At 36.4% G+C, this 23877-nt stretch overlaps 1 protein-coding gene across 2 annotated transcripts in view; it reads right to left on the bottom strand.

Annotated features, from left to right (window-relative positions):
* The window catches only part of LOC129763542 (uncharacterized), a 350843-nt gene that overhangs the window by 180953 nt on the left and 146013 nt on the right, over positions 1–23877 (bottom strand). The window contains exons 3-6 of one of the 2 annotated variants that reach the window (XM_055762726.1): positions 23617–23804; positions 23339–23558; positions 22843–23277; positions 22529–22770 (exon numbers count right to left, since the gene is read on the bottom strand). In XM_055762726.1, coding sequence (XP_055618701.1) covers positions 22529–22770; positions 22843–23277; positions 23339–23558; positions 23617–23804 — 1085 coding nt within the window. Of the gene's footprint in view, positions 1–4649; positions 4787–22528; positions 22771–22842; positions 23278–23338; positions 23559–23616; positions 23805–23877 lie in introns of those variants that run through there. The other variant, XM_055762731.1, reaches the window with a different exon arrangement.

The raw sequence follows: 23877 nt of genomic DNA, 5'->3' as shown, positions 1-23877 counted from the left end.
AATTGATCACTATTTTCAGAAAAATGTGAATATTTTTGATTGTTTAAGTTAGATTAATACCCAATTATTTTTAAAATCAGTACTGGTGTTAATGCCACAAAATGTTATGGAAAGCTTTGTTTAAAAAAATCTTTAAGCGTTAATTTGAAAAATTAAAGCGGAAAATTTCAAAATGTAGCTTCTAGTTTTGACAATGAGCTAGTTTTGACAAACCAAGACGTTCGATATGTCGCATGATGGGATTCAGTTCTGGTCATTCGTGGTGCTTTTTTGTAAAATAGTTTTTTCTTACTTGTTTGAATAGTAATTACAAGTATTTGACCACTTATTCTACTCCTCAAGTATCGGCTAGAAGTGAATTAATATATTTGGCGTCTATAAAAATTGCTTTGATGTGTTGAAAATATGTTTCTTTACCATAATAAAAAATGGAAACGCAAATGCAATTCAGAAAAATATTAATTCTCATGCAATTTAATAAGTGGTTCGTTGAGAACCATTGACAAAAAGAAGCTTCAGATGATTATTGAACATGTCAGATTAAAAAAAGTTAAAAATTAATTAAAAATTAATTAAAAATTAAATAAATTTAAATTTTCTATAACCAGTTTTAAAAATCATATTTGATAAAATTTGTTTAACTTATAATTAAAATTATGGAATCTGTAAATTGAAAAAAAACAACTTAAAAAAACCAAATAAGTTAATTTTTGACAATATAATCGAAATCTGAAACATTTATTATATTAATAGTATTAATAGAATTAATTTTTCAAGAAAAGAGGAAAACAATTTCAAACGAGTGAATAAATTAAGATTGTCTATAATAAGTTGTAGAAAAAATACATTTGATAGAATTGATTTAATGAATGAATAACATCAAGAAAAAATGGATCAGGAAGTACAATTTGAAAATTTGCAATTAAACAAATAATTTGATAATTCAAAAACACATTTCATAAAATTGATAAAATTGATAAAAATAATAAATCTAATAAAATTCTGAACTAAAATTAGCAAAAATGAAAGAATAGTAAAAAATTTAAAAAAAATAATTTAATTTAAATTTATTTTTGCATACATTGAAAATCAAACAAATAACCAAAGTTATAGAATTAACAGAATTCTAATTTTCCTAATACTCAATTACTAAATACTAAAATTGAAAAAGAAAAACAATTTTGAAAAATAAAACAAAGTAAAATTCGGAAAACTATTAAAGTTTTTTTTACAAAAAGTTGTTTACATTTTAGTTCATTCAATCTTGAAATTGTTTTACGATTTTTCGTTTTTTTTGTATTTTTCTCTCCATTTTAATTTCAGTCATTCTATCAATTTCATAAATGTTGTCAAATTAACACATAGTGCTAATAAAATATGAAATTAATACAAAAATAAAAAGTTTTTATTTTGAAAATATATTACAAAAATACAATTTTATCAATTTTTAACAAAAACAATTTATCAAATGTATTGACGAAATCGATTTGGCTGATAAAATTAACAACACTCTAAATTGTTGTAGAGAAATATTAAAGAATTTAAAAAAAGGAAAACCAATTTAAAGACATATCATAAGCTAAAATGTTCAAAAGAATATTTTCAAAATAAAAACTTTTTATTTTTGTATCAATTTCTTATTTCATTAGCACTATGTGTTACCCAAAACGACAAATTTTAAATTTGACAACATTTATGAAATAGATAGAATGACTGAAATTAAAATGGAGAGAAAAATACAAAAAAACGAAAAATCGTAAAACAATTTCAAGATTGAATGAACTAAAATGTGAACAACTTTTTGTAAAAAAAAAACTCAAAACCACATTTGATAAAATTGATTAAATCGTTCAAATTCATAAAATTAATAAAACTCATAACATAACATGAATAAAAGATTGAAAAAAAGAAAAAAATTAAATTAAAATGCATTTAATTTAATTAAATTGAAATTAAAATGAAGAGAAAAATGCGAAAAAACGAAAAATCGTTTATTTGAAATATTTGTATTTTATTTTAAATATTTGAAGAACTATTTTAAAAACATTCAAAATCACATATGACCGAATTCTTTAAATTCAGATAATCAAAATTGAACAAATTGGGAAAAAAGAACAACAATTCAAAATTTTATTAAATTGAAATTAAAAAAAAAATTTAAAACTGCCAATTTATTTTTTTAAGAATAAACTAAAAATCAACAACTTTGAAAAAAATAGATATTTGATTAATAAAATTAAATTTGGGAAAATTATTCAAATTGAAAATATACCAATTAAAAAAAAAATTAAATGTAAGAAAAACTATTTTAAGAAAACTTAAAAACAAATTTGATGGGATAGATAAAATTAATCAATAATAGTAGAACTGATAAAACTGTAAAGTTCAATTGAGAAAAATGAAATAATCGTAAAAAAGCAATTTAATCTTTTATCAATTTTTTGTTTCATCCGCACTTTGTGATATCCAAGTACGACAAATTGATAAAATTAATAGGATTCATAAAAATAAGATTAAAAAACAATACAAACATTGAAAGTATAAAGACAGTTTAAATAATTAAATCAATGAAAAATTGAAAAGCTTTTTCAAAAAAAAAATTCATTTAATAAAAATCATTATTTGATAAAACTGTAAACTTAAATGAAAAAAAAAAATGAAGGAGAGAAAATAATACAGGTCCGACTCGATTATATGTGATTCGATTATATACAATTTTGGACTCGATTATATACAGTTTGGATTTTTTTTTTATATTTCAAATATGACTTATTTCAAAAAGAAATGTAGCCTTTCAACATTAACGTGTAATTGAGGTGGTTATTACATGTACAGTGATGGGGTAAAATGCAGAAAGATAGAAGTGTCAAAGAACAAATTGTAGAGCGGTTAAAAAGCTTCAATCTAATTGATAGAAACAATCTAGTTTAATATAAATTTTTAAGATGGAATTAATAATAACACATTAAAAATTATTTACTTTTTAGTTTTTGACTTCCCAAATGTTATTAAAATCCACTAATTTAGATGTTCTACTGCTATATCCTGTAATAAATTTTCTCATCTTTCAAATGAAAGCAACAGAATCGTCTTCTGTAGCGTACTTCGTGATGTAGAGCCAGTTTGATGCAACAAAGTCCGGAACAAAAAAAAAAGTTCTATAATTCCGTCATTGTTGAAATTCGAACATATGCATAGAAGGATTTTTTTCATCAAATATGATCGTCTATCACCTCCTGAGAGTATCTGGATAAATTTATTTTTTCGCATGTGAGAAAGGTGTTTTCTGACTTTAAGGGCTAAAATGACTAAAATCAAATTCTTCTTTTATATTCAATAAACAAAAAAAAAATACATGCAAGAAACGAATAAAAAAACAGGGTTCGATTATATACAGTGAAAGAAAATCAGAAACTGTATATAATCGAGTCCGCGCTGTACAATTTGGAAAAAAGATTAAATTTGAAACATATTCAAAAAAAACATTTAATTTTTTTTATCAATTTCTTATTTTGTCCGCACTATGTGTTATCCAAGTACAACAAATTGATGATATTTAATAAATTGATAAATTAACCCTTTGCCGTCGAGAGGTGAATCTTACAATGAAAATGTTAAAATATGGAAGTTTTATACTCTAGTTAGTGTGGTTCATAATTTCGGAGTTAAGGATTTTGCCGAAAAGAGTTTATTCTGAATTTATGTTTCATTTTGAAGTAATATCCATTGATCCACATTCTTTGGTCGATAACGAAGTTATGGAGTCATCAGAAACTATGCTGAGGTTCATCCTGATTTTGTGTGTGTTTTTTTTATGGAATTTTCAATATTTTATCGATGCTCGATTTCCTAGATATATTTCCCAACGTTGTTCAATCATACAGGGGTTTATATGGTGGCAAAAATCCGGCAGTGACTCCAAAGTTTGACGGTTTTATGATGGAAATATATCCTCTGTGGCAATGTAAACCGGAATGGGTTCAAATACATAGATTGTTTCATACGACTTTAAGAAGAACTCGCTGTCACGTGCCTCGATTTAGGACTTATTTATTGAATGGGTCATTGGTCCTCAGTACATCGATAGCATCGCTATCTCTGACAAAAAATTTGGGAAAAAGGCATCAATCTCATCGGAGGTTGGAAATAGCGCTCCTCAATTATAATCGATAGCGGGGACAGCATTCATCAATCAAGGCAAAGTTTGAAGCAAAAAAAAACCAAAGAAAAGGGAATACATTCGAAGGAAACAACTCCCAATTCGACCTTTTTTTGACCCGACTGCTGGTAGATGTGCTCACGAGGGGGATCATATGTAAACTCATGAATAAACATCAAATGGTGAACCAACAAAGGGGATGGTTAATCGAGTTCGACCCCATTGAAGATGGCCACAAAATTTCGTTCTCGGCATCCTTCTAAGTAGGTTTCACACCTGCCATCGGGATGGACGAGATTCGATGCAGGTGTACTGCGAAGGAGGGATGTAGAATTTGATCGGATTTCAGCTCGTTAAGATGATTCAGTATGGGTAATATCGGCGGGAATCGAGTAAAGGCTGTAATTATGGCTACGCAATTCGCAACCAGAAACAATGATTCATCAGGTCAATCATGAATTCAGCTCCGCTGCCACACATTTAATCGTACCTTTTATCCGTCTTCGGCTGATTCTACTTGACTGCCGTGTTCCCTTCCTCAGCGGCTGTCGTCTTTCAGAGCGATGATTTCCTTTTTTGTTGACGTTCCTCCGAGCATACACGCTAATTCCGTTTACCAGCAATTTTGTCTACGTAAGGTGCGGCTATTTGCTCGACAACAATATGCCGTTGTTTTTATTTTTTCTCCCACTAATGTGTTACCTGCTTCCTTTCTCAATAAACCTGGAACACCATACACTGTAAATTACAAAAGCCCACACACACACTTTTATTCACACACGACCAAAACACGCTAGGTGACCTCTCAACAAACCAGCAGCGCCACAAACAAAACAAAAGGTAATGAGCTTCCAAACTTGGCCCAGTGAGAGCTCGTCGTCACTGCGGGGAGCACATCACCATCGCGTAAATCACTTTTGATACACCTCACCGCAGCGATAATAAACCTCCAAGGTTTCACTAATGGCTTCTGCTGGACTCACCACATTTGGGTTGACCCTAGCGAGCAACGCACCGAGCGCCGAGCGCTCAAAACTTTCACCTCTCGTTTTATTGGCCACCACCAAAAAATCACTGTAAACACAACTGCAAGGGGGAGGCGCGAGTGCGGGAACACGAACTGTCAAAAGCTTCACTTTTGGCCAATTATTGGCCCCGATTTGGCGTAATAGCTCTCGCGGTTGAAGACACTTTCAAAATTGGTCGATCGGATGGGCAAAGGCAGCCTGGGGTCATATGGCCCAAAACAAAGCAACCCAGGGTCACGGATAAGTTCGCGTCGGAACAAAAATTCAAAACACCGAAACCGAACAGAAAAAAAAATAGCATAGCAATCACAGGCGCGCGTAGTTGTGGGGTCCTACGGAACGGAACGTACGTATACGACGCATTCGAAAATTAAACTAAGCTGCTTCGCTCAATTTGACCACCGTGAAGAGCCTACAACAGTTCCGGACCAGTCAGGTTGTCTGTCTGTCTGCGGCAGCAGGCAGATTTTTCAGGCTGGTGTAGTAGTAGTGCGACGGACGAGCAAACCAAAACCTGTTAAGTCGGTTGACACAGACGCAGGCGGGGTGCGTTGCGAGCATAAATACCATCACAACTACTACCCAGAAGACTTAATGTTTTGGTGATTGGGTCTCTCATGTTGGCAAGAAAGATGTATAAAAGAGAGAGAGAGAGAGAGAGAGAGAGAGAGAGAGAGAGAGAGGGAGAGAGGTAATGGAAGCGGGAACTGCATGGAACGTGAGAGTGCGAGAGTGGTTGACTTAATCATAAGCTTTCGTGAAGAGCGTTATGCGGGAACGACATAAAACATGAAAGCGTTTATAAGTATGAATTGAGATAATTCATAAGATTCAAAAGCTTCTGTTATCTAATTTATAGTTTATTTTTAAAACATTGGAGCTAGAATCGAATGTTTTGAAAAGAGGTTGCTGAAATGTTGGGCACAGTAGACCTGCTACAAGACAAAGACAGAAGTGTAAATGGTACTCTGACATAAAGTGAGTGAAACGCGCAACATACAAGTGGTTGTAAAAAGCACCTGTACACAAAGTGGAGGCATCTGGTGTCAGTAGGAAGCAGCTTGTCATCCACTGTGGGACATACTTTTCTTCGGATATGTATAGTAATACATCGAAATCCGGACGCTTAAGCGCTTATGATAATAATCTCAACTACAGGGCGGATTCGATTATGTACAGTTTTTGATTTCTTTTCACTGTATATAATCGAGTCAAAAAAAATATTTTCTTTATTCGTTTTTTTTGCATGTATTTTTCGTTTTTTGAATATAAAATAGGAATGTGATTTTTGATTCATCCCCTTAAAGTCACACCTTTCTCACATGAAAAAAAATAACTTTATCCAGATTCTCTCAGGAAGTGATAGATGTTTATATTTGATGAAAAAAATCCTTCTACGCATATGTTCGAATTTCAACAATAACAGAATTATAGAACTTTTTTTTTGTTCGTTGCCTCAAACTGGCTGTACACTGAAAAGTACGCTACGGAAGACGATTATGTTGCTTTCATTTAAAAAATGAAAAAATTTAGTAAAGGATATATTAGTGGAACTACTAATTTAGTGGATTTTATTAACATTTTGGAAGTGAAAAACTTCAAAGTAAATAATTTTTAATGTGTTATTATTAATGTTATCCTAAAAATTTGTAATAAACTAGATTTTTTCTATCAATTAAATTGAAGCTCTCTAACCGCTCTACAATTTATTCGTTTACACTCAACTTCTATCTTTCTTAATTTCGCTGGAGTATCGATATATACAACTCCTGGTGAAAAATTAAGCAAAATATTCAAAAATCACGAATTTTACCCCACTGTACATGTCATAGCCACTTAAATTTCACCTTAACGTTTAAAGGTTACATTTCTTCTTGAAATAAGTCATATTTGAATTATAAGATTTTTTTTCCAAACTGTATATAATTGAGTCCAAAATTGTATATAATCGAAACACTTATAATCGAGTCTGTATATAATTGAGTCCGACCTGTATTAAAAAATATTGACAAATCGTAGCATGAAAATAGTGCTCCTATAGAATTAGAAGGCTTTCATCTAAGTTATGAATCACAGAACTCCACAAAATCATGTTATATTTGTTCAAAATTTTTTCATCGTGTCGTGATTTTAAATCCGGACACTTTTTTAATCATGCTTTCAAAGATTTCTCTTACTAAAATCGATACGCCCTTTTCGAAAGTTACACGAAAGAGTCTAAAAAATTCCAAAAAATTTCATTCGTATCAAAAATACATGTTTTTAAAATTAGCATTTTAAGGACGATTTCATTTGGAATTGCTCATTGAAGAAAAAGTCCGAAAATTATACATTATAAAAAGCGCTGTAGTATTTTGAATTGAAGGCTCAAGGCCTAAACACGTTGAGCTCCGGATTGTTCTTACTTCTCTTTCCATTCGGTTCGCAAGAGCATTTGCACAAAATCAGTGTCGATCCCCTCTCTTAAAGATATTTAAAGATATTTATAGTAAAAAAAGAAAATGATCAGAAATTTGAAAAAAAACCGTCACATAGTTTAAAACATTCGAAAACAGACTATGTCGTTTCGCGTTCATCCGTTTCATTCCTTCACATTGCAGCAAAGGTTGCAATCGTCATTTTTATAACAAATTGAAACATTCATTTATACGATCAGTTTATATTTAAATTAAATTTCCGCTGTTGGATTGGAAATGTTACTCACTAAAACAAATCGAAACAGTGAGGTAAAAGGTTGTGCATTTGGCCAGCATGATTAATCAGTTCCTTTTTCATTTCCTATTTTCAAAAACGACAAAATCTGTTATCTACTCTCGACAAAAAAATTAGAGGAACAGGGTGCGAAGTCGGAAATTTTAAATGATTTTTGACATGCTGTTGCTTCGTGAAAAATCGACGCATATCGATGGGATGCACATCATTTTGAAGGTACAACTTTCAGGTATTAGAATATTTTACGTACATGTTTTTTTCTTGGTTTGTGTAGGTGTAATGGGCAACAATAGATGGAAAAATGAAACATCGATTTTTTTTTGTTTTTTCAAGAATATTCTGGACTCACACAATTTTTTGCTAACCAACTCAACAGCAAATCCAATTAACCTTATCAACCTGCTTTCGTTTGGTTCCAAGAAAGATCCAGCAGGATCTTCCCACACAGAGATATTTTAGTTTGAATGAAAGATTACCCCTTCGTTTTTGATGATGAATAATTCAATAAACAACCATCGCACCGCGAATTGAAAGGCAGCTTTGAAAAATCCAATAATTTTTTTGTCGAGTGTAGTATTACTCTTTGTTTACTCCGTAAGCATGAACTCTTCCAAATTTTGGCTTTGGATACACCGATTACACCAGTGAATCTTAAAATTTCAGCACTCAACTGTACACCCAAACTAGCGTTGGCGGAAAACATTCAATCTTTGGCAGAAATGATGCCATTTAGTATGCTGGAAAGTCAAATGCGCGAATTATGAGCTGTTTGAAAACCTTAAAAATGGTTTGTATATATGCGTGCAGACATCTCTTTCTGTTTTTTTTCTCATTTCCTTTGGGATTGTGCCAGAAAAAAATCCATACGACGTCAATGGGAATTGAACCAAGGCCGGCTGGAATGCAAAGCTATTTTACATGACCACGCTATCCACATGGCTAATAATGCTTCAACAGTTGATCAGCAAATAAGTGGTAATATTGAACCTGATTATAAAATGAAGTTGGGAAGTGTTTTCAAAGAGTAAAAAAGGAGCGCATGAAGGAGAACAATATCTATCTCGGTCTGGGCCGTGTATGTGGCAAAGTATGCGGAAAGTTTTTTGTCTTTTGTTTCGCTCGCTCGTATTAATCTTATTGCTGTACCATGTATTAGGCTGTCAAAAAAGTCCTGCGGTATTTTTTTTAAATTTTCATTTGTTCATAAAATTAGTTACAATCATCTGTTTTAAGTCAAATATGCGCCGTTTTGTTCGATGACTTGTTCCCAACGAGATGTCAACTTCATAATACCCCTGTTATAGAAGCTCGCTTCCTTATTGGAAAAAAACTCGGATAGCCAATTTTCACAGGCCTCTTTTGTGGCTAACTTCTGACTACCTAGCTCGTTCGCTATTGACAAAAACAGGTGGTAGTCACTTGGTGCAAGGTCCGGACTATACGGCCGATGCAAAAGAACCTCCCATCCGAGCTCCCAGAGCTTCTGGCGCGTCACCAAAGAAGTGTGTGGCCTGGCGTTGTCCTGATGGAAGACAATGCGGCCTCTGATTATCAAAGATGGCCTCTTCTTCATGAGTGTTACCTTCAAGCGGTCCAGTTGTTGGCAGTACAGGTCCGAATTGAGCGTTTGGCCATAGGGAAGCAGCTCATAATAGATTATTCCTTGACAATCCCACCAAACACACAGCCGAACCTTCCTGGCCGTTAATGAGGGCTTGGCTACCGTCTGAGCCGCTTCAGCGGGCTTCGACCACGACCGTTTGCGCTTCACGTTGTCGTAAGTGACCCACTTTTCATCGCCAGTCACCATCCGCTTCAGAAACGGGTCGATTTTGTTGCGATTCAGCAGCGATTCACATGCGTCGATACGGTCAAAGATGTTTTTTTGCGTCAACGTGTGTGGCACTCATACATTGAGCTTCTTTGTGAATTTAAGCTTCTTCAAATGGTTAATAACGGTTTGATGACTTATCCCCAGCTATTGGCCGATGCTACGGCTGCTACTATGCCGGTCTTTCTTGGCTAATTCAGCGATTTTGTCACAATTTTCGACGACAGGCCTTCCGGAGCGTGGCGCATCTTCGACGACCTCTACACCAGAACGAAAACGTTGAAACCATCGTTGTGCGGTGGAAATGGAAACTGTATCGGGTCCATAAACTGCACAAATTTTATTGGCAGCTTGAGATGCATTTTGCCTTTGTCATAGTAGTACTGCAAAATATGTCGGATTTTCTCTTTATTTTGCTCCATATTTGCGACACTATAACTCACAAACGACTTAACCAAACATAACACTGTCAAGGACTATATTATAGCGCAAAAATACCTTTCTAACAAGCTATAGTATGACTCGATACAATAAATATAACTAGAACTACGCGCTTACAACGACACCTCGCGGAAATACCGCAGGACTTTTTTGACAGCCTAATATATTATACGAATGCTTACCAGTATTTAAGAGTCATGACATTTGCTGTTATGTTATGTCTCATTTAATGACATAAATCGGGATGACAAAACATGAGCTAAAAATCAATTTTGGGTGTACCATTGAATAAGGCTTCCCGTGAATAAGGCTCCCCGTGAATAAGGCTTCCCGTGAATAAGGCTTCCCAAATTCAACGCTACTATCATTGAATTTACGTTGGTCATATTTTCATGTCCCGGCACAATCTCTCCGAATGGTAAACATCCAATTTGCTTCCACTAAAAGATTCAACAAACATTTCCCTCATAAGCTTGCCGACAATCACCCGGCACTGGTTTGATTCCAAAGTCCCTTCGTTCGTGACATTTGGCCACACAATTGCTGAAATTCATGCTGTTCGCTGGGCCGCTCTCTGTCCCAACGGGGATCATTTATTTCGCCGGTTTTGTTTTTGTTCGAAACAAATCATCGTGATCGGGTAGCAATGATGCAATTTTGTCATCCCTCCCGAACCCCAACCGTCTGGGAAAGGTTTGCGTGGGTTCAAAACATGTCCACTTATCAGCGAATCTCTGTAATACCCCTTCCCTTTTTCTCTTGTTTTTACTTCGTTAGAATTTCTCCCAACTGAGAGGAGAGGATGTGTCTGTGATTTCCCAAGACGAACACTATGCTTACAGAACCTAGTCAACTTGGTGACCATACGTGGTCACGTTTTCCGGATCTGAGCTGTCAGTCGCCTTCCAGACATCTCCAGTCATCGGATGTGCAATTTTCTTCGTGCTCGTTTAGCAGAATTTTAGCAGCAGACTGGAGCTGGGTCTTATTGTTTGCCATTGTCCTGTGAGAGACATCAATCGTTTAACCAAGCAAAGGGGTAGATGTCCCCTATTATTGCTCAATTGTGGTAATGATATTGTAATATCCAGCATATTTTATCTGTCTGCTGTCTTGAATTCCCATTGATCAAACGCAAATATTTGAGCTAACGCAATTGTGAGCTGAGCTGAGACAAGTCGATTGGTTTTAATTGGTAGTAAAGCAATGTCGAGTGTACCGAACCCAAGATAGGTTAATTTGTGGTACGGATGGATGGATTTCTCATACATTTTAATCGTTTGTGGGTGTTAAGTCGTGTGAAATTACCGATGACTTAATTAAAATTCATTTGTATTCCTAATGAAATGAAGCTCAACACATATGCACGAACAGCCTAAAATGCGATCAAAAATTAGTGTTTCGATCTCATGAAACCCACTCATTAACATAGCGTGCTTCATTAGTCAATCGGAAATCTGGCGAAAACTAATTGGTCACCCAAAACTCGTTGATTTATTTATTCACCAAACCGCGACGAAAATGGCGCTAACTGTCAATTGTTTAAACCTGGCACATAGTTTGAGAATAAATTGGGACGCCACACTGTGTGTTTTTGGGGCTCGATTGGTGGTGTTTTAGCAGGGGTTTTTTTTTGTTGATCATTATTTTGCTACCCGAAAGGTTGGGGGAGAGTAGGGGCTTACGGCTAAGATGCGGGAGTACCAATTGTAAGCCCGGTTCGATACGCACTTGCCATTGAAACATACTCATCAATAACATCACCATCGCCATCATATATTCATTGTTTATCGAGAGTTGGTCTTTGTTCTGGCTTGCGGTAATGCGTGCGAGTTGATGAATTCAATCAATTTGTGTGAAACTAGCGGGTATAGATTGATTTCGATTGTTCTGATTGATTGGATGATTGATTAACTGATTAGTAGTTGCTCAGAAATAGGTGAGCTGAATTTTAGTGCAATAATATTAATGAACTACGAGCGATGACTTTTAGCGATAATGTACGGCGATTGTATTTGGAATGCTTTACATGCCGTACGCGACGGTATTTTTGGATTGTGCGGCAATAGAGCGACATCAATTCCCATGAAGTTTCTACTTTCCGTCACACAGTTTTGTGTGTAAATAATATGACTTCATACTCACCAAATTATTGCTAGTACTCATATTTTGACGTAAGACTATTGATTATCTTTCATTAAGGGTGCAAAATCAGAAAACAGATCACGTTTTAATGAAATAAAGTAAACGTTAATAAGGAGGAAAATGGTCAGTCTCTTTCTGTAATCAAAACAGCGAATATCGCTTATTCTGCTCATTTTGTGTCATCTTCGTTTCCCTTCAAGCTATGGACGCGAGCGAATATTTCACTCGCTGTGCATCTGGCATTGCAATCAACAGAAAGAGTCGAGCTGGGCCATCATCACCGGTTACAACGAACATGATCCTTCTGCTGGAATACTATGTGTGATTTAGTATCGCGTTCGCAAAACTGTCACCACCGAGGATGATATATCAAAATACAACTGCAATTGCACCTCACCAGGCATCCGTCTCTTTTCGAGGCTAGTGATACTAACAAAAGAGTTTATTTTGAGAAGAATGCAAAATGATGATACAGTACTGGCAATAAATAAGAATACAATCTGTTAGTTCTAAAAAGTATTCAAAAGGGAGACGAATCCAAAGCAGTTATCGAGATTTTATTTTTCCAGGATTATAATTGCATGTCATCCCACCAAGTCAGAAGAAAAAAAGTGTCGTTAATTTTTGGTTTGTTCTTCAAAATAGTGAAATGAATATTAATTGCTCATTTTGGCCTGGCAAATAAAAAAAAAAAGTTGTGTATGTGAAACAAAAGCATAAAAAACCAGTCACTAGTACTTCCTATGTTTTCCTTTGGCACAGATAATTGCCTGCAAACGTCGGGGCATGCTTTCAACCAAGTTTTGCAGGTAATGTTGATCAATTTGTGTCCACGTTGTTGGAAGTTTCTCAGACAGCAGAATTTTGTTGGTTACCGTGCTTTTATCCATTTTTTTAAATCAAAAATTGACCACATGTTTTCGATCGGATTCAGATCGGGTGATTGTGGCGGTCAATTTATCAACTTCACACGAGATTTACGGAAGTAGGACATCGTTTTATGTGCCGTATGCTTTAAATCGTTGTTTTGCTGAAAGATCCAATCCTTCGGCAAAGCGATCTTCCGTGATGAACTCTTCAAATTGTGCCTAAGGATATCGATGTACTTGTCAACATTCATTAGGACATTGATCTGAACCAGATTTCCAACACCGGACCAAGCAAAACACCCCCAGACCATGATGTTACCGCCACCGTGTTTCACTGTTTTCTGAACGTTCTTGCAAGCAGCTCCTCTCCTCGCTTAATTTATACTTTAGGTCGTTGTTTTGTTTCGAAAAATTCAAATTTGCTTTCGTCTGACCATAGCACCTTTTTCCAGAACGAGATTGGTTTGTGGACGTATTTATTGGCGAACTCCAAACGCTTGATCTGGTAGATTTTACGGATTAACGACCACCGAGACGCAAAATTGCTCCTTAATCCTTGCTGTTGCTGTGTCTCAATCGCACTGTTCGTTCCCATATGTTCAATGATAAGCTTTCTTTCATAGTCTGCTTGTAGCTCTTGGGTTTTTTCGTACTTCTCTGACGATTCTGGCATCATCCCGGTCCGTTGTCAAGGTGTTGCGTCCACGTCCTAGCCGGTCGCAAACGGTACGAAGCTCATGGTACTTCCTCCAAAGCTTCTGATTGCACCAATGCTTACGTTGTATTTGGCCGCTATGTTCCGAAAGCGTATCCTTCTTGGCGGTCCTAAACAATCAGTTTCCGCACAGAAATTTAGATTTTCATGATCAGTAAGAAAAAAACTTATAACAACTCGCGAAACCGTATTCAGAGTCTGCAAACTCAATCTGACTTTGGAGAATGATGGATACCCAAATACCGAAAGCGTTCAGAATTGGCATTGACGAGCCATCTTCAGCTGAATACGAAAAAGGCTCATCTGTATTCTTTTTTGTGTCACATCCAAAAAGACCGTTTCTACAACATCATTCATTTGTTTACAAATATGATCAAATCTGGCACAACAAATGTACAAATCATGTACTGCAATACAAAAACATTATTTGTGGTGATGACTGATATCTTACTTATGTAGAACAAACGATTCATGAACAAAGAGCAACAATTTTCAATAGTGCATTCTTTATTATTGCCAGTTGCCATTGGTTTTGAAGACATCTTTATATTATAATGAAAAAAATCAGTGACAATGTTGGAAATGTATAGCCATATTGTTGAATAAAAATCAAAAATACGTGTTTCAAGTAATTAGGAACATGATGTAAAAATTTTCATTTAAATTTTGATATTTTAAAACCGTATTGGTAAACAAAATATGGTGTCATCATGATTTGCATTTATTTTGGATTTGTTTAACCTGTACATCGTCGACGGGATACTTAGAAAAACCCTGAAAGGACAAACCTTCCTTTATTAGCACGAAAACATAACACACATAATACTTACCGCTTACAAAACGCAACACAACAGCATAACAAAACAACATCTGAACAATCACAACAATCACAAATAACAATGAGAGAATTGTCAAGAGAGAACGCATGGAAACGAAACCGCTATACAAAGCGTATTGTTTATAGCGAACATTCGAGAAGGAACACGACCAGAGAATCAATCGCAATTATAGGCTATTCAGTAGACTATGGAACCAATCATATGAATAGAAATGTTAAGAACAGGTATAGAGGCGAATGAACTGAAAAGTTTAAAGCCTCTCAAATACTAAGAATGGTCAATAAGAACAGGTTCAGTCGCAATAAATCCTTCTGCTTTGTCTATATTCGATCATATCTCATCATCTCTGCATCTTCATCGGGTAGCCAGTCTACTCTCATCTCATCACTCTGGAACTCTGCTCAGATACTTCTCTGGGCGGAGACACTATTCCCCTCTCACAACGACGTGGTAAAAATCAACAACAACATTTTCAATGAAATGTTGCTTAATTGTACATTTTTTTCTCAAATCACATACACTGACACCCATGAGCAAGGATGGAAAACAAGGGAGCATGATGTGATTTACGATTAATCGCAAACTGCACAGATCGCAATCTGTGCAAACTGCGACTAACTATTAATCCTCACCCATCATAACCAAATGATTTTCTCTTGGTAACTCTGAGTTGACCAAAGCATTGCTAGACTGAAACTAGTTCGAATAATTGAGTTACTCTCCGTCCTCGTTTTGTTTACAACTCCTAACAAGAATTTGCTCCATGGGAATGAGTGTCTCTATGACGTACGCTTTACGTTTCTCGCTCTCTCGTCCGGGCGTTCAATTTTCCTTTCCGAGTGCGTTTACTTCGATGAAACTGGGTAAAACAAAAAAAAATGCGCTACAGCAGATAGGACGACTTTCATGTTTAATGTTTCACAGAGGATTTCTCAGATGGTGTTTGAATTAATCTACAAGAGACTACAAACTCATACAACTCAAATGGATAATGATTCTCTGCTATCACAAAGCTGAGAAATTTTTTGTGTTTTACTATTGATTCATTCAAAAAAAAGCTTTATTTTTAAATGTTTTCTTATCCTGAGACTGGCTCACCATATTGCACTGCTACTAAAACCGTAGGCTAGCTTCAAGGATATTTTTTATTCATTTTCGGCGAATAATCAATAGAGTGCCGTGTTATGAAACATAATAGCAAAAACAATATTACGATCATAAGATGTTGGACAGGTTATTCCAGACGACATTGGAATATATTCCATCTGATCATCTTTAGAAAGGTTAATGACCTTCAAAGGATAAATTTATCTTGGGCACATTGAATTGATGTTCATGACTTCCAGTCGGATGTTTATCAGCTCTGATAATAATTGTGTGGTCCTCACAAAGCATATATCCCAATGCCGTCAGTTCACTGAAATTCTTCGCATACCGTTTGATGATAAGGTAGGATGTTGATAATCATTTGCTGCGATACCTATTGTTCCAACAGTATTCATTCGACAAAATGAAGACTGAATACCTGAAATTAACCAGATTTAACCATGCAAATCTGCGGTCAAAGCAGTATGTACACTTGAGAGATGCAACATGTTTGAAGGGATATAAAAAAACATTAGTCGTTCGATAAATCTACTGCCAGATATGTCGGAAGTCCACGATATATGAATAAAATACGTCCATACTAATTCATTACATTTATTCGCAACGAAGAACGTAACCACACAGAATTGAATTAATCAAATATGTGATCCGTTTTATCTACAAAATAAAAAAGGGTCTGAAATTCAATCGATTTCGAAAGGTGTTTCGTGAAGTCACTAATTGAATTACTATTGGAAAAATTATTTGGAGAAAACTGTGAATGTTCAGAATTATTGGTATATAAAAAACGATTTTGGGCGGGATGAGATTCGCACAAATCTGCTGGTAATAAAATTAATAAATTGCATCCATTACCCGTCTGCTGTTTATCGGGCGGGAGACCACAGCAAAATAAAATCGACACGAGACTGAGTCAGCCACTCACTGCGGACAATGAAAAGAGAATTAAAAATCCCTCGACGAGTGTCGTAAGATTTCAGTTGATCGTCTCTTGTAACACTTTCCGATCAAGAACTCATCATCCGCTCTATGGATTGGGATTAACCGTTTGTGGCTTGCACTCACGATAAAACTTGAGTAGTAGAAGTAATGCTTTGAGAGTGCAAGCAGTGCGGATTCCGCTTTCATATTGCTTTTTTGAGATCTTGGTAGCTCACCGTTCCAAGTATTCTCTCTGTGTACATATGATGAATAAAAGAGCATCGCCTGCTGGGGGTGATTTAAAAATATCTGACTAGAGGGATATACTTATTCATTGATCGTTGAATGTGATTTTTTACCATCCCTGCCCATGAGTAGGAATTATAGGTGGAGTAGATGGTAGAGTTTGCAAACGTAGTGTGCGTGATAGCATGCGCTGCCATCACGCTATCACGCATAGTGACGTCAATATTTGTGTTTATATTCAATTGCCTTACACATCCATGTAAAAACTCTATTTTCAGTAAGGTTTTTATCGAACAAAAACAGATATTATTATTACAGATTTATATAGATATTGGAGTTCTCACTGAATATAAGTACAATATGGCACTGCACAGTGGATATTTGTAGAATTATGTCGGAAAAGATGATTAAAAGTGAAATTTTTGTATGTATATTTCAATCTTTCACCTTCATAGAAACAAACAAATTTTCATTATTTTCGCGATAACATTATTTTCAGATTCACAGTGTCAGTGCAATGAGGTACATATGAGGTGGAGCAGTAGGCAGAGTATATTTGTATTGGTAAACAAAATATGGTGTTGTCATTATTTGTATTCAATATGGAATGTATATGGAAGAGACGAAACAATATTTAAACAATTCACAATTTGAAGATGTCATGAGCCAAAATGCTCATGAAATCTTGTAACTGATTGTTTTTCAATAGAAGATAATTGTATTGTGACTTACTTCCAGCATTTAAAGAGCAAAAACGTCCAGAGAACACTCTTATTATTAGTCCTCGGAAAAAGCAGAATTTTCAATGAAATGTTGCTTAATTGTAAACTATTTTTCTCAAATCACATACGCCTGTGCTGGGAGCCTTCAAAATATCATTATATCACCGCGAAAATAACGAAAATATGTTTTTTTTTGACGTAGGATTACTTATTGCTCAGTCATTTCATGATGGATTGATGAAATGTTTGCGTCAATCGATTGCGGCACTCTGTAACAATTTTTTATATTGAAGAAAATAATATATGTCATGAAAATAACTATCAAACAATTGAAAAATCTCAACCCCTATCCTAACGTAAATAACCACTTCTGATTGGTCGAAATTGACGACACATGAGGCGTCCCTAACAGAGACATCAAAACCAAGCTGCCTGGGGGAAATCGACATTGCAAATATATGAAATTCGGGAGCATTTTTATATTGCAAGTAGGGTGAGTGATACGATTAATTCTAGCAAATAAAATTTAAATTTGGAACTTTAATGTTGGTTGCTTCGTGAAACTGTATTTGAATGAATCCTGTATTTAAAAAAAATAGTATAAGTGTAAGTGTAAAATTGCATAGGGTAGCAGTTGTGTTAAAAATGACTTGATATATGAAACGATTTATTTCAATTTTCATAAATAAAAACCAAGGTGTGTACCCGCTCGAGAACGGGTCGTTTGGTTTAAGCTGACTGTTTTGTTGTGTTCATTTTCACCAAAGAAAAGTTTATACGACGAAAAAAAAAATGGAAAAGTGAAGAAATATTAGAAAAAGTGATTACTCTACATATAGTATTAAGTGTTGTTAGTCCAAATAAAATTCGCATTGGGTTGAATAAACACTCAGAAAGTAAAAGTTATAGAAGAAAATTACCTTTTCCATTTCAAATATGTTTTCTCTATATTAAAGTAACATGTTTTTACTGATGAGAAAAATTGATAATTATGTTCGGTATTGGTAATTATCTCATATTACATTGGTGAGTCTTTTTTCTTTATTTCACCCATACATAACACATCTCGTTTAGGATCACAGAGGGTTTTCATCATATCTCGTTCCACTTCGGTATCTTTTATCTGATACGCACTATCCAAGGATTGTTTACTATTCTTCTGTCATCATCACTCGGTAAACACTGGTGAAGTGAACAAACAATACCCAACAACCAAACAAAACGGCCTTTTTCAGGAGGTCACCAAATCATTATGTTTAGCGATTTAATTATTCAAACATATCCAAAATCAACAGATAGCCTAACGGAATCCTACGTGAACTATGCGGTCGTGTCTCGGACACAACCCTCCTGTGACTTTTTTATGAAGGTGGGAGAGTGAAAATGATACACAAAAATACCACTTTTGTTCATCTTTTCCGACATCATTTCACAAATATCCACTGCACACTGTCACACTGTCGCATATGCAGTGGGAACTCCAAGAAAAGATCTGTTTTTAATTGATAAAAAATTTGCCGAAAAAAAGCGTTCCCACATGGATGTGGAATGCAATTGAATATAAACACAAATATCGACGTCACAATGGGAAAAGTAGCTATGGCAGTGCATGCTATCACGCACACTACGCTCACAAATTCTGCCATCTGCTCCACATAATAATCCTTCTCATGGGATTGAGCCCATGCAGAAAATTATATAAGCGGGCGAGGTTGACAGACGTGATTTTTTTTCCTTTTCGATCAGTAACCAACAGATATATTGAAGTAGTTAAGAAATGTGGAATAACGGTGGGTGATGGTGGAACAAATATTCAACCTCTTGAGGCCGAGTGTGTGTCAAATTCTGAAAAAAGGAGATGGGTCTGCACCTTGGGGCATAGACGGGACCTTGACGTAGGGCTGTCATTGTTAGTAGTAATTTCATTTTAATTGAGTTTTTCATTGTTCAGAAATCTGTTATTTGTACTCTTTTGATACATCAAATGATTGTTTGTTTGTTTGTTTGTTTATTCCTGGTAGCGTAAAGGAAAACCTTTTTTACTTGCTACCTGCGAATTTTTGGAGGATATAACTACACTATAATTATCTTTATGTATAAAATTTAACAAATTCAACATATTTAACATTATTAGCGGTTCAAAAACTCGAGACAGCCCCTCTCAAAAACTGCTACCGATGTCGAGCGTCTGACGATAGAAAGTAAAGAGTTGTATTTTACCACACCTCGAACGAACAAAGAATTTGAGTAACTGGTTGAGTTGTTGGGTGGAATAATGAAGCTCTGAAGGCAGCGTCCTTGGGAAAACAACAGCTTTTGAAAGAGAACTGGCGGAGACTGCGTCATTATCATCTTGCGCAGGAATATACATGAGCGATACACGTAGAACTTCTCTAGTGGACATCCGATTAGATTTTTCTGTAAATGACTGAGGTGTGCGTAGCGGTTCAAGCCGTAGACAAATCTTACACAGGAAAACAACGCTACCCTCAATCTTTCCATAGCATGGGAACTTGGTTTAACATGTAGGAGTTCGCCAAACATGAAGTGAGGTAGGATCAGTGCTTTGAACAGCTTCAGGCGCGTTTCGTTGGGAGCAGCAGAAGCATAACAGTAGAGCGAACGAAGGCCTGCATAAATTTTCCCGCATTGCAGATTGATCAAGCCATCCCATTTTAGATCCGATTGAAAAATGAAACCGAGAATAGTCGCGCTTTCCGTCCACTCTATAGTTTGGAAGTTCAGGAAAACAGTTTCTTATATTAACTTATAACGGGTGTTAAATAAAAAATGAGAATTTTTTCAATCACATATAAAAAAAATATTTTTTTTTCATCGATTTCAGTATTTTTTATTAATAACATAATGTATTTTCTACAAAAAAATGTCAGTGAATGTTTTAGTAAGGGCCGTGGTCTGCTGTTCGACGCAACTTTGTCGCGATGCTCTCACAAGAAGGTCGGAAGTGGTCGTCCGGTGACGATAATGACGAAGCAGAGGAAGACATCGTTAAAGAAGCTGTTTGACAACAAGGACGCAACCAGCCTGCGTGACGCCGGTCGGAAATATGGCTGCTCCCACGTATTGATCCATCGGACCCTCAAGATGGAAGGAATCGTCTGCAGGAAGAAGACGAGGTCGCCGGAGTACACGGAGGTGCAGATTGAGACGGTTAAATCACAGTGTCGGTGGATGACCAAAAAATACCGCGGGACGTCTTTCGTTCTGGACGACGAAAGCTATTTTCCGCTGTCCAAAATGCATATTCCAGGAAATGATAATTACTACTCCAGTGACAAGTCATCCTCACCGCCTGAAGTGAAATACAAGTTCAAGCACAAGTTTGAAAAAAAAGGTTATGTTGTACATCGCCATTTCCGACCGAGGCATTTCAAAGCCTTGGTTTGAGCCGAGCGGTCTGGCAATCAACCAACAAATCTATCGAGAAGAGTACCTCGAGAAAATCCTGCTGCCGTTCCTGAACGGGCATCACGCGGATGGGAAGTACGTCTTCTGGCCGGACAAGGCGTCTTCCCATTACGCCAAGAAGACGCTAGCATATCTTGAGGAGAAAAAGATACCGTTCGTGCCGAAAGATCGTAACCCAACAAACTTGCCCCAGTGCCGCCCAATAGAGGATTTCTTTGGCTCACTCAGTGCCCTAGTGTATAAAAACAATTGGAGGGCCAAGGACACGAAGCAACTGACTACAAGAATCCGGAATTGTATCCGGAAAATGGACGTAAGTGCCGTTCAACGTTTTTGTGAGAGCATCGCGACAAAGTTGCGTCGAACAGTAGACCACGGCCCTTACTCAAACATTCACTGACATTTTTTTGAAGAAAATACATTATGTTATTAATAAAAAATACTGAAATCGATGAAAAAAAAAAAAAAAAATTTATATGTGATTGAAAAAATTCTAATTTTTTATTTAACACCCGTTATCCTTTAATCCCTTATAAGGCCGTGGAAAATAGGCAAGAAATCGACTCAAACTTCAGAGAACATAATCATCACATGAGGAAGAAAACATTTTATTTTTGATAAAAAATAAATCATTGAAACAGTTGAAACAATTGCTGGCAATATAATTGCCACTGCCTGTTAACCCCAAAAACACTGTTTACCGCTACTTTGTAAACTCACTCTATTGCGCCTTTGGTTGCGCAAAAATTAAAACAATATTTCTCTTGCAGAGAAAAACAATGTTTTTTTATATAGACTTACAATGAACGAATGAATTTTCCATCAAATATACCATTTATTTTATTGAAAAAAATTGTATGATCTTACACAATATATCCTAAATAGAACACTTACAGTGGAAAACTTATTAACTTGTTGCATTTTCAACGAATTTAAACAGATTTTCCTGCCGGCACTTTAAAAATCTTGGTTTTGTTGCATAAAAATGACTTCCAAAGTTATATCGTACATTTTAGGCAGCCCAAAAAAATTGATTATTTCCAGATACCTTTAGAAGTTTTTGGTTAAGTGAAATATTGGTCAACTTAAATTTGACGTATTTCTTTTGAGTGTGCATTTTAAAAAAATAAGTAAAATAAAACTTTTTCAGTTAAATTATTTAGTCAAAAATGTTAGTATGAGTAGAGAGAGATTTTTGAGGTGCGAATAGGTTTTGACGACCCAATATCCATTGACCCGTGAAATCGTTTGCACCGATCTACAATTTGTATTTCTTGGTTTTGCTTTGCAGATTACCCACATCCCTATCAGTTCCGGCTCCGATTGCAGTATTTTTACCCCGATTAAAAGGACTCAAAACTCACCGGATATCCCGCGCTGATGCTTGGACCGCCGGTTCGACGACGGACTCAGCACACTCTCGCGCCGATTCGAGCTGAGAAAGATGTTCAAACTCGAGGGCACGTTGGACGTCGATTGGGAGGACTGGTTGGAAACCGAATTGCGGGCACTGCCGGATACCGACGTGGGAAACTCGTTCCACACTGCGTCCACCATCGAATCAATGCTGGATGAGCGCGGAATCGGTTTGCCGGCCTTGTCTCGTCTGTTGACGAATAAGAAAAAACAAATAGGTTAGTGGGTCGGGACCCGGTTGTGCTGGTCGTTGCGAAAGTACCTCTCCCAGGACAGCCTCCGCGAAGAGTCATCATTGACCTGGTGCTGGAGCATGTTCATCCCACTGGCCGGCCCCGTCGATCCACCCTGGCCGCCCGGACCCACGGTAGCTTTCGTTGTCTGGTTGATGATTCGTGCCAACCGATAGATGGCATTATTGGCGCTATTGCTGTTTAACTGTGAGGACGTCGCCGAACTTAGTGCAGATGCGTCGCTACCCCGCTTCACGTTATTACCACTAAATCTATCACTACCTATTAGGCTACTATTACCGGTATTGTAGTTGCTGGCGTTGTTGTTGTTATTATTATTATTATTATTATTATTGTAAGCAGTTGTTGCCGAGTTGGCTGCGTTCTGCAGATTCACGAAATTGAACGATGTTAAGCCGAAGGATTTGGATGTTGGAATTTGATACGCACCCGGGGATGTTACGCTGCAAAGAGAAATTCTGGGATAATTACATCAACATTGAAGAAGTGGCTGGAATAACCAACCTTATCACAACCGTCCCATCCCCGCTGGAGCGCTTCTCGTCGAATTCGTAAATATGAGGCTCTACCGAGGGGGCTCCACCGCTGGGCGTATACAGGGTGCTTCCACCGGACGATTTTCGTCGGTAATCAAACGAGGTGTCATCGGTGGTGAGCAGGATTTTCGGACTGTTCGAACTGACGGGCGTGGTGCTGGAGACCTTGGCTTCGTAGAGGAAGTTGTCTGTGAAAAATAAGCAAGATTATTTACCGGTTTTCGTTCAGCACAGATGGACACTTACTGGAGGAGGTTTTGAAGGATTCGATCGTTTGGGGCTGCTGCTGGATCCGTTCGATGATCGAATTCGCGCCGGGGAAGTTGAAGAGAGGAAGCGTGAGTGAGCGGGAGAGTCGTGCTTTTTTTTCGTTGGGTCGGGCAGCATACAGGAGACGGGCGACACCACTTGGTTCGTTGATGTTCTGTAATGTTCTGGGAGAAAAGAATAAAAATTTCATCAATATTTATGCAGAGGCCAAGATACAAAATACATCCAGAGTTATTA

Source organism: Toxorhynchites rutilus, chromosome 1 (genome assembly GCF_029784135.1).
Source record: "Toxorhynchites rutilus septentrionalis strain SRP chromosome 1, ASM2978413v1, whole genome shotgun sequence".
NCBI lineage: Eukaryota > Metazoa > Arthropoda > Insecta > Diptera > Culicidae > Toxorhynchites > Toxorhynchites rutilus.
Note: the sequence above shows the minus strand (reverse complement) of the source record. Positions and strands in the feature narration are given on the sequence as shown.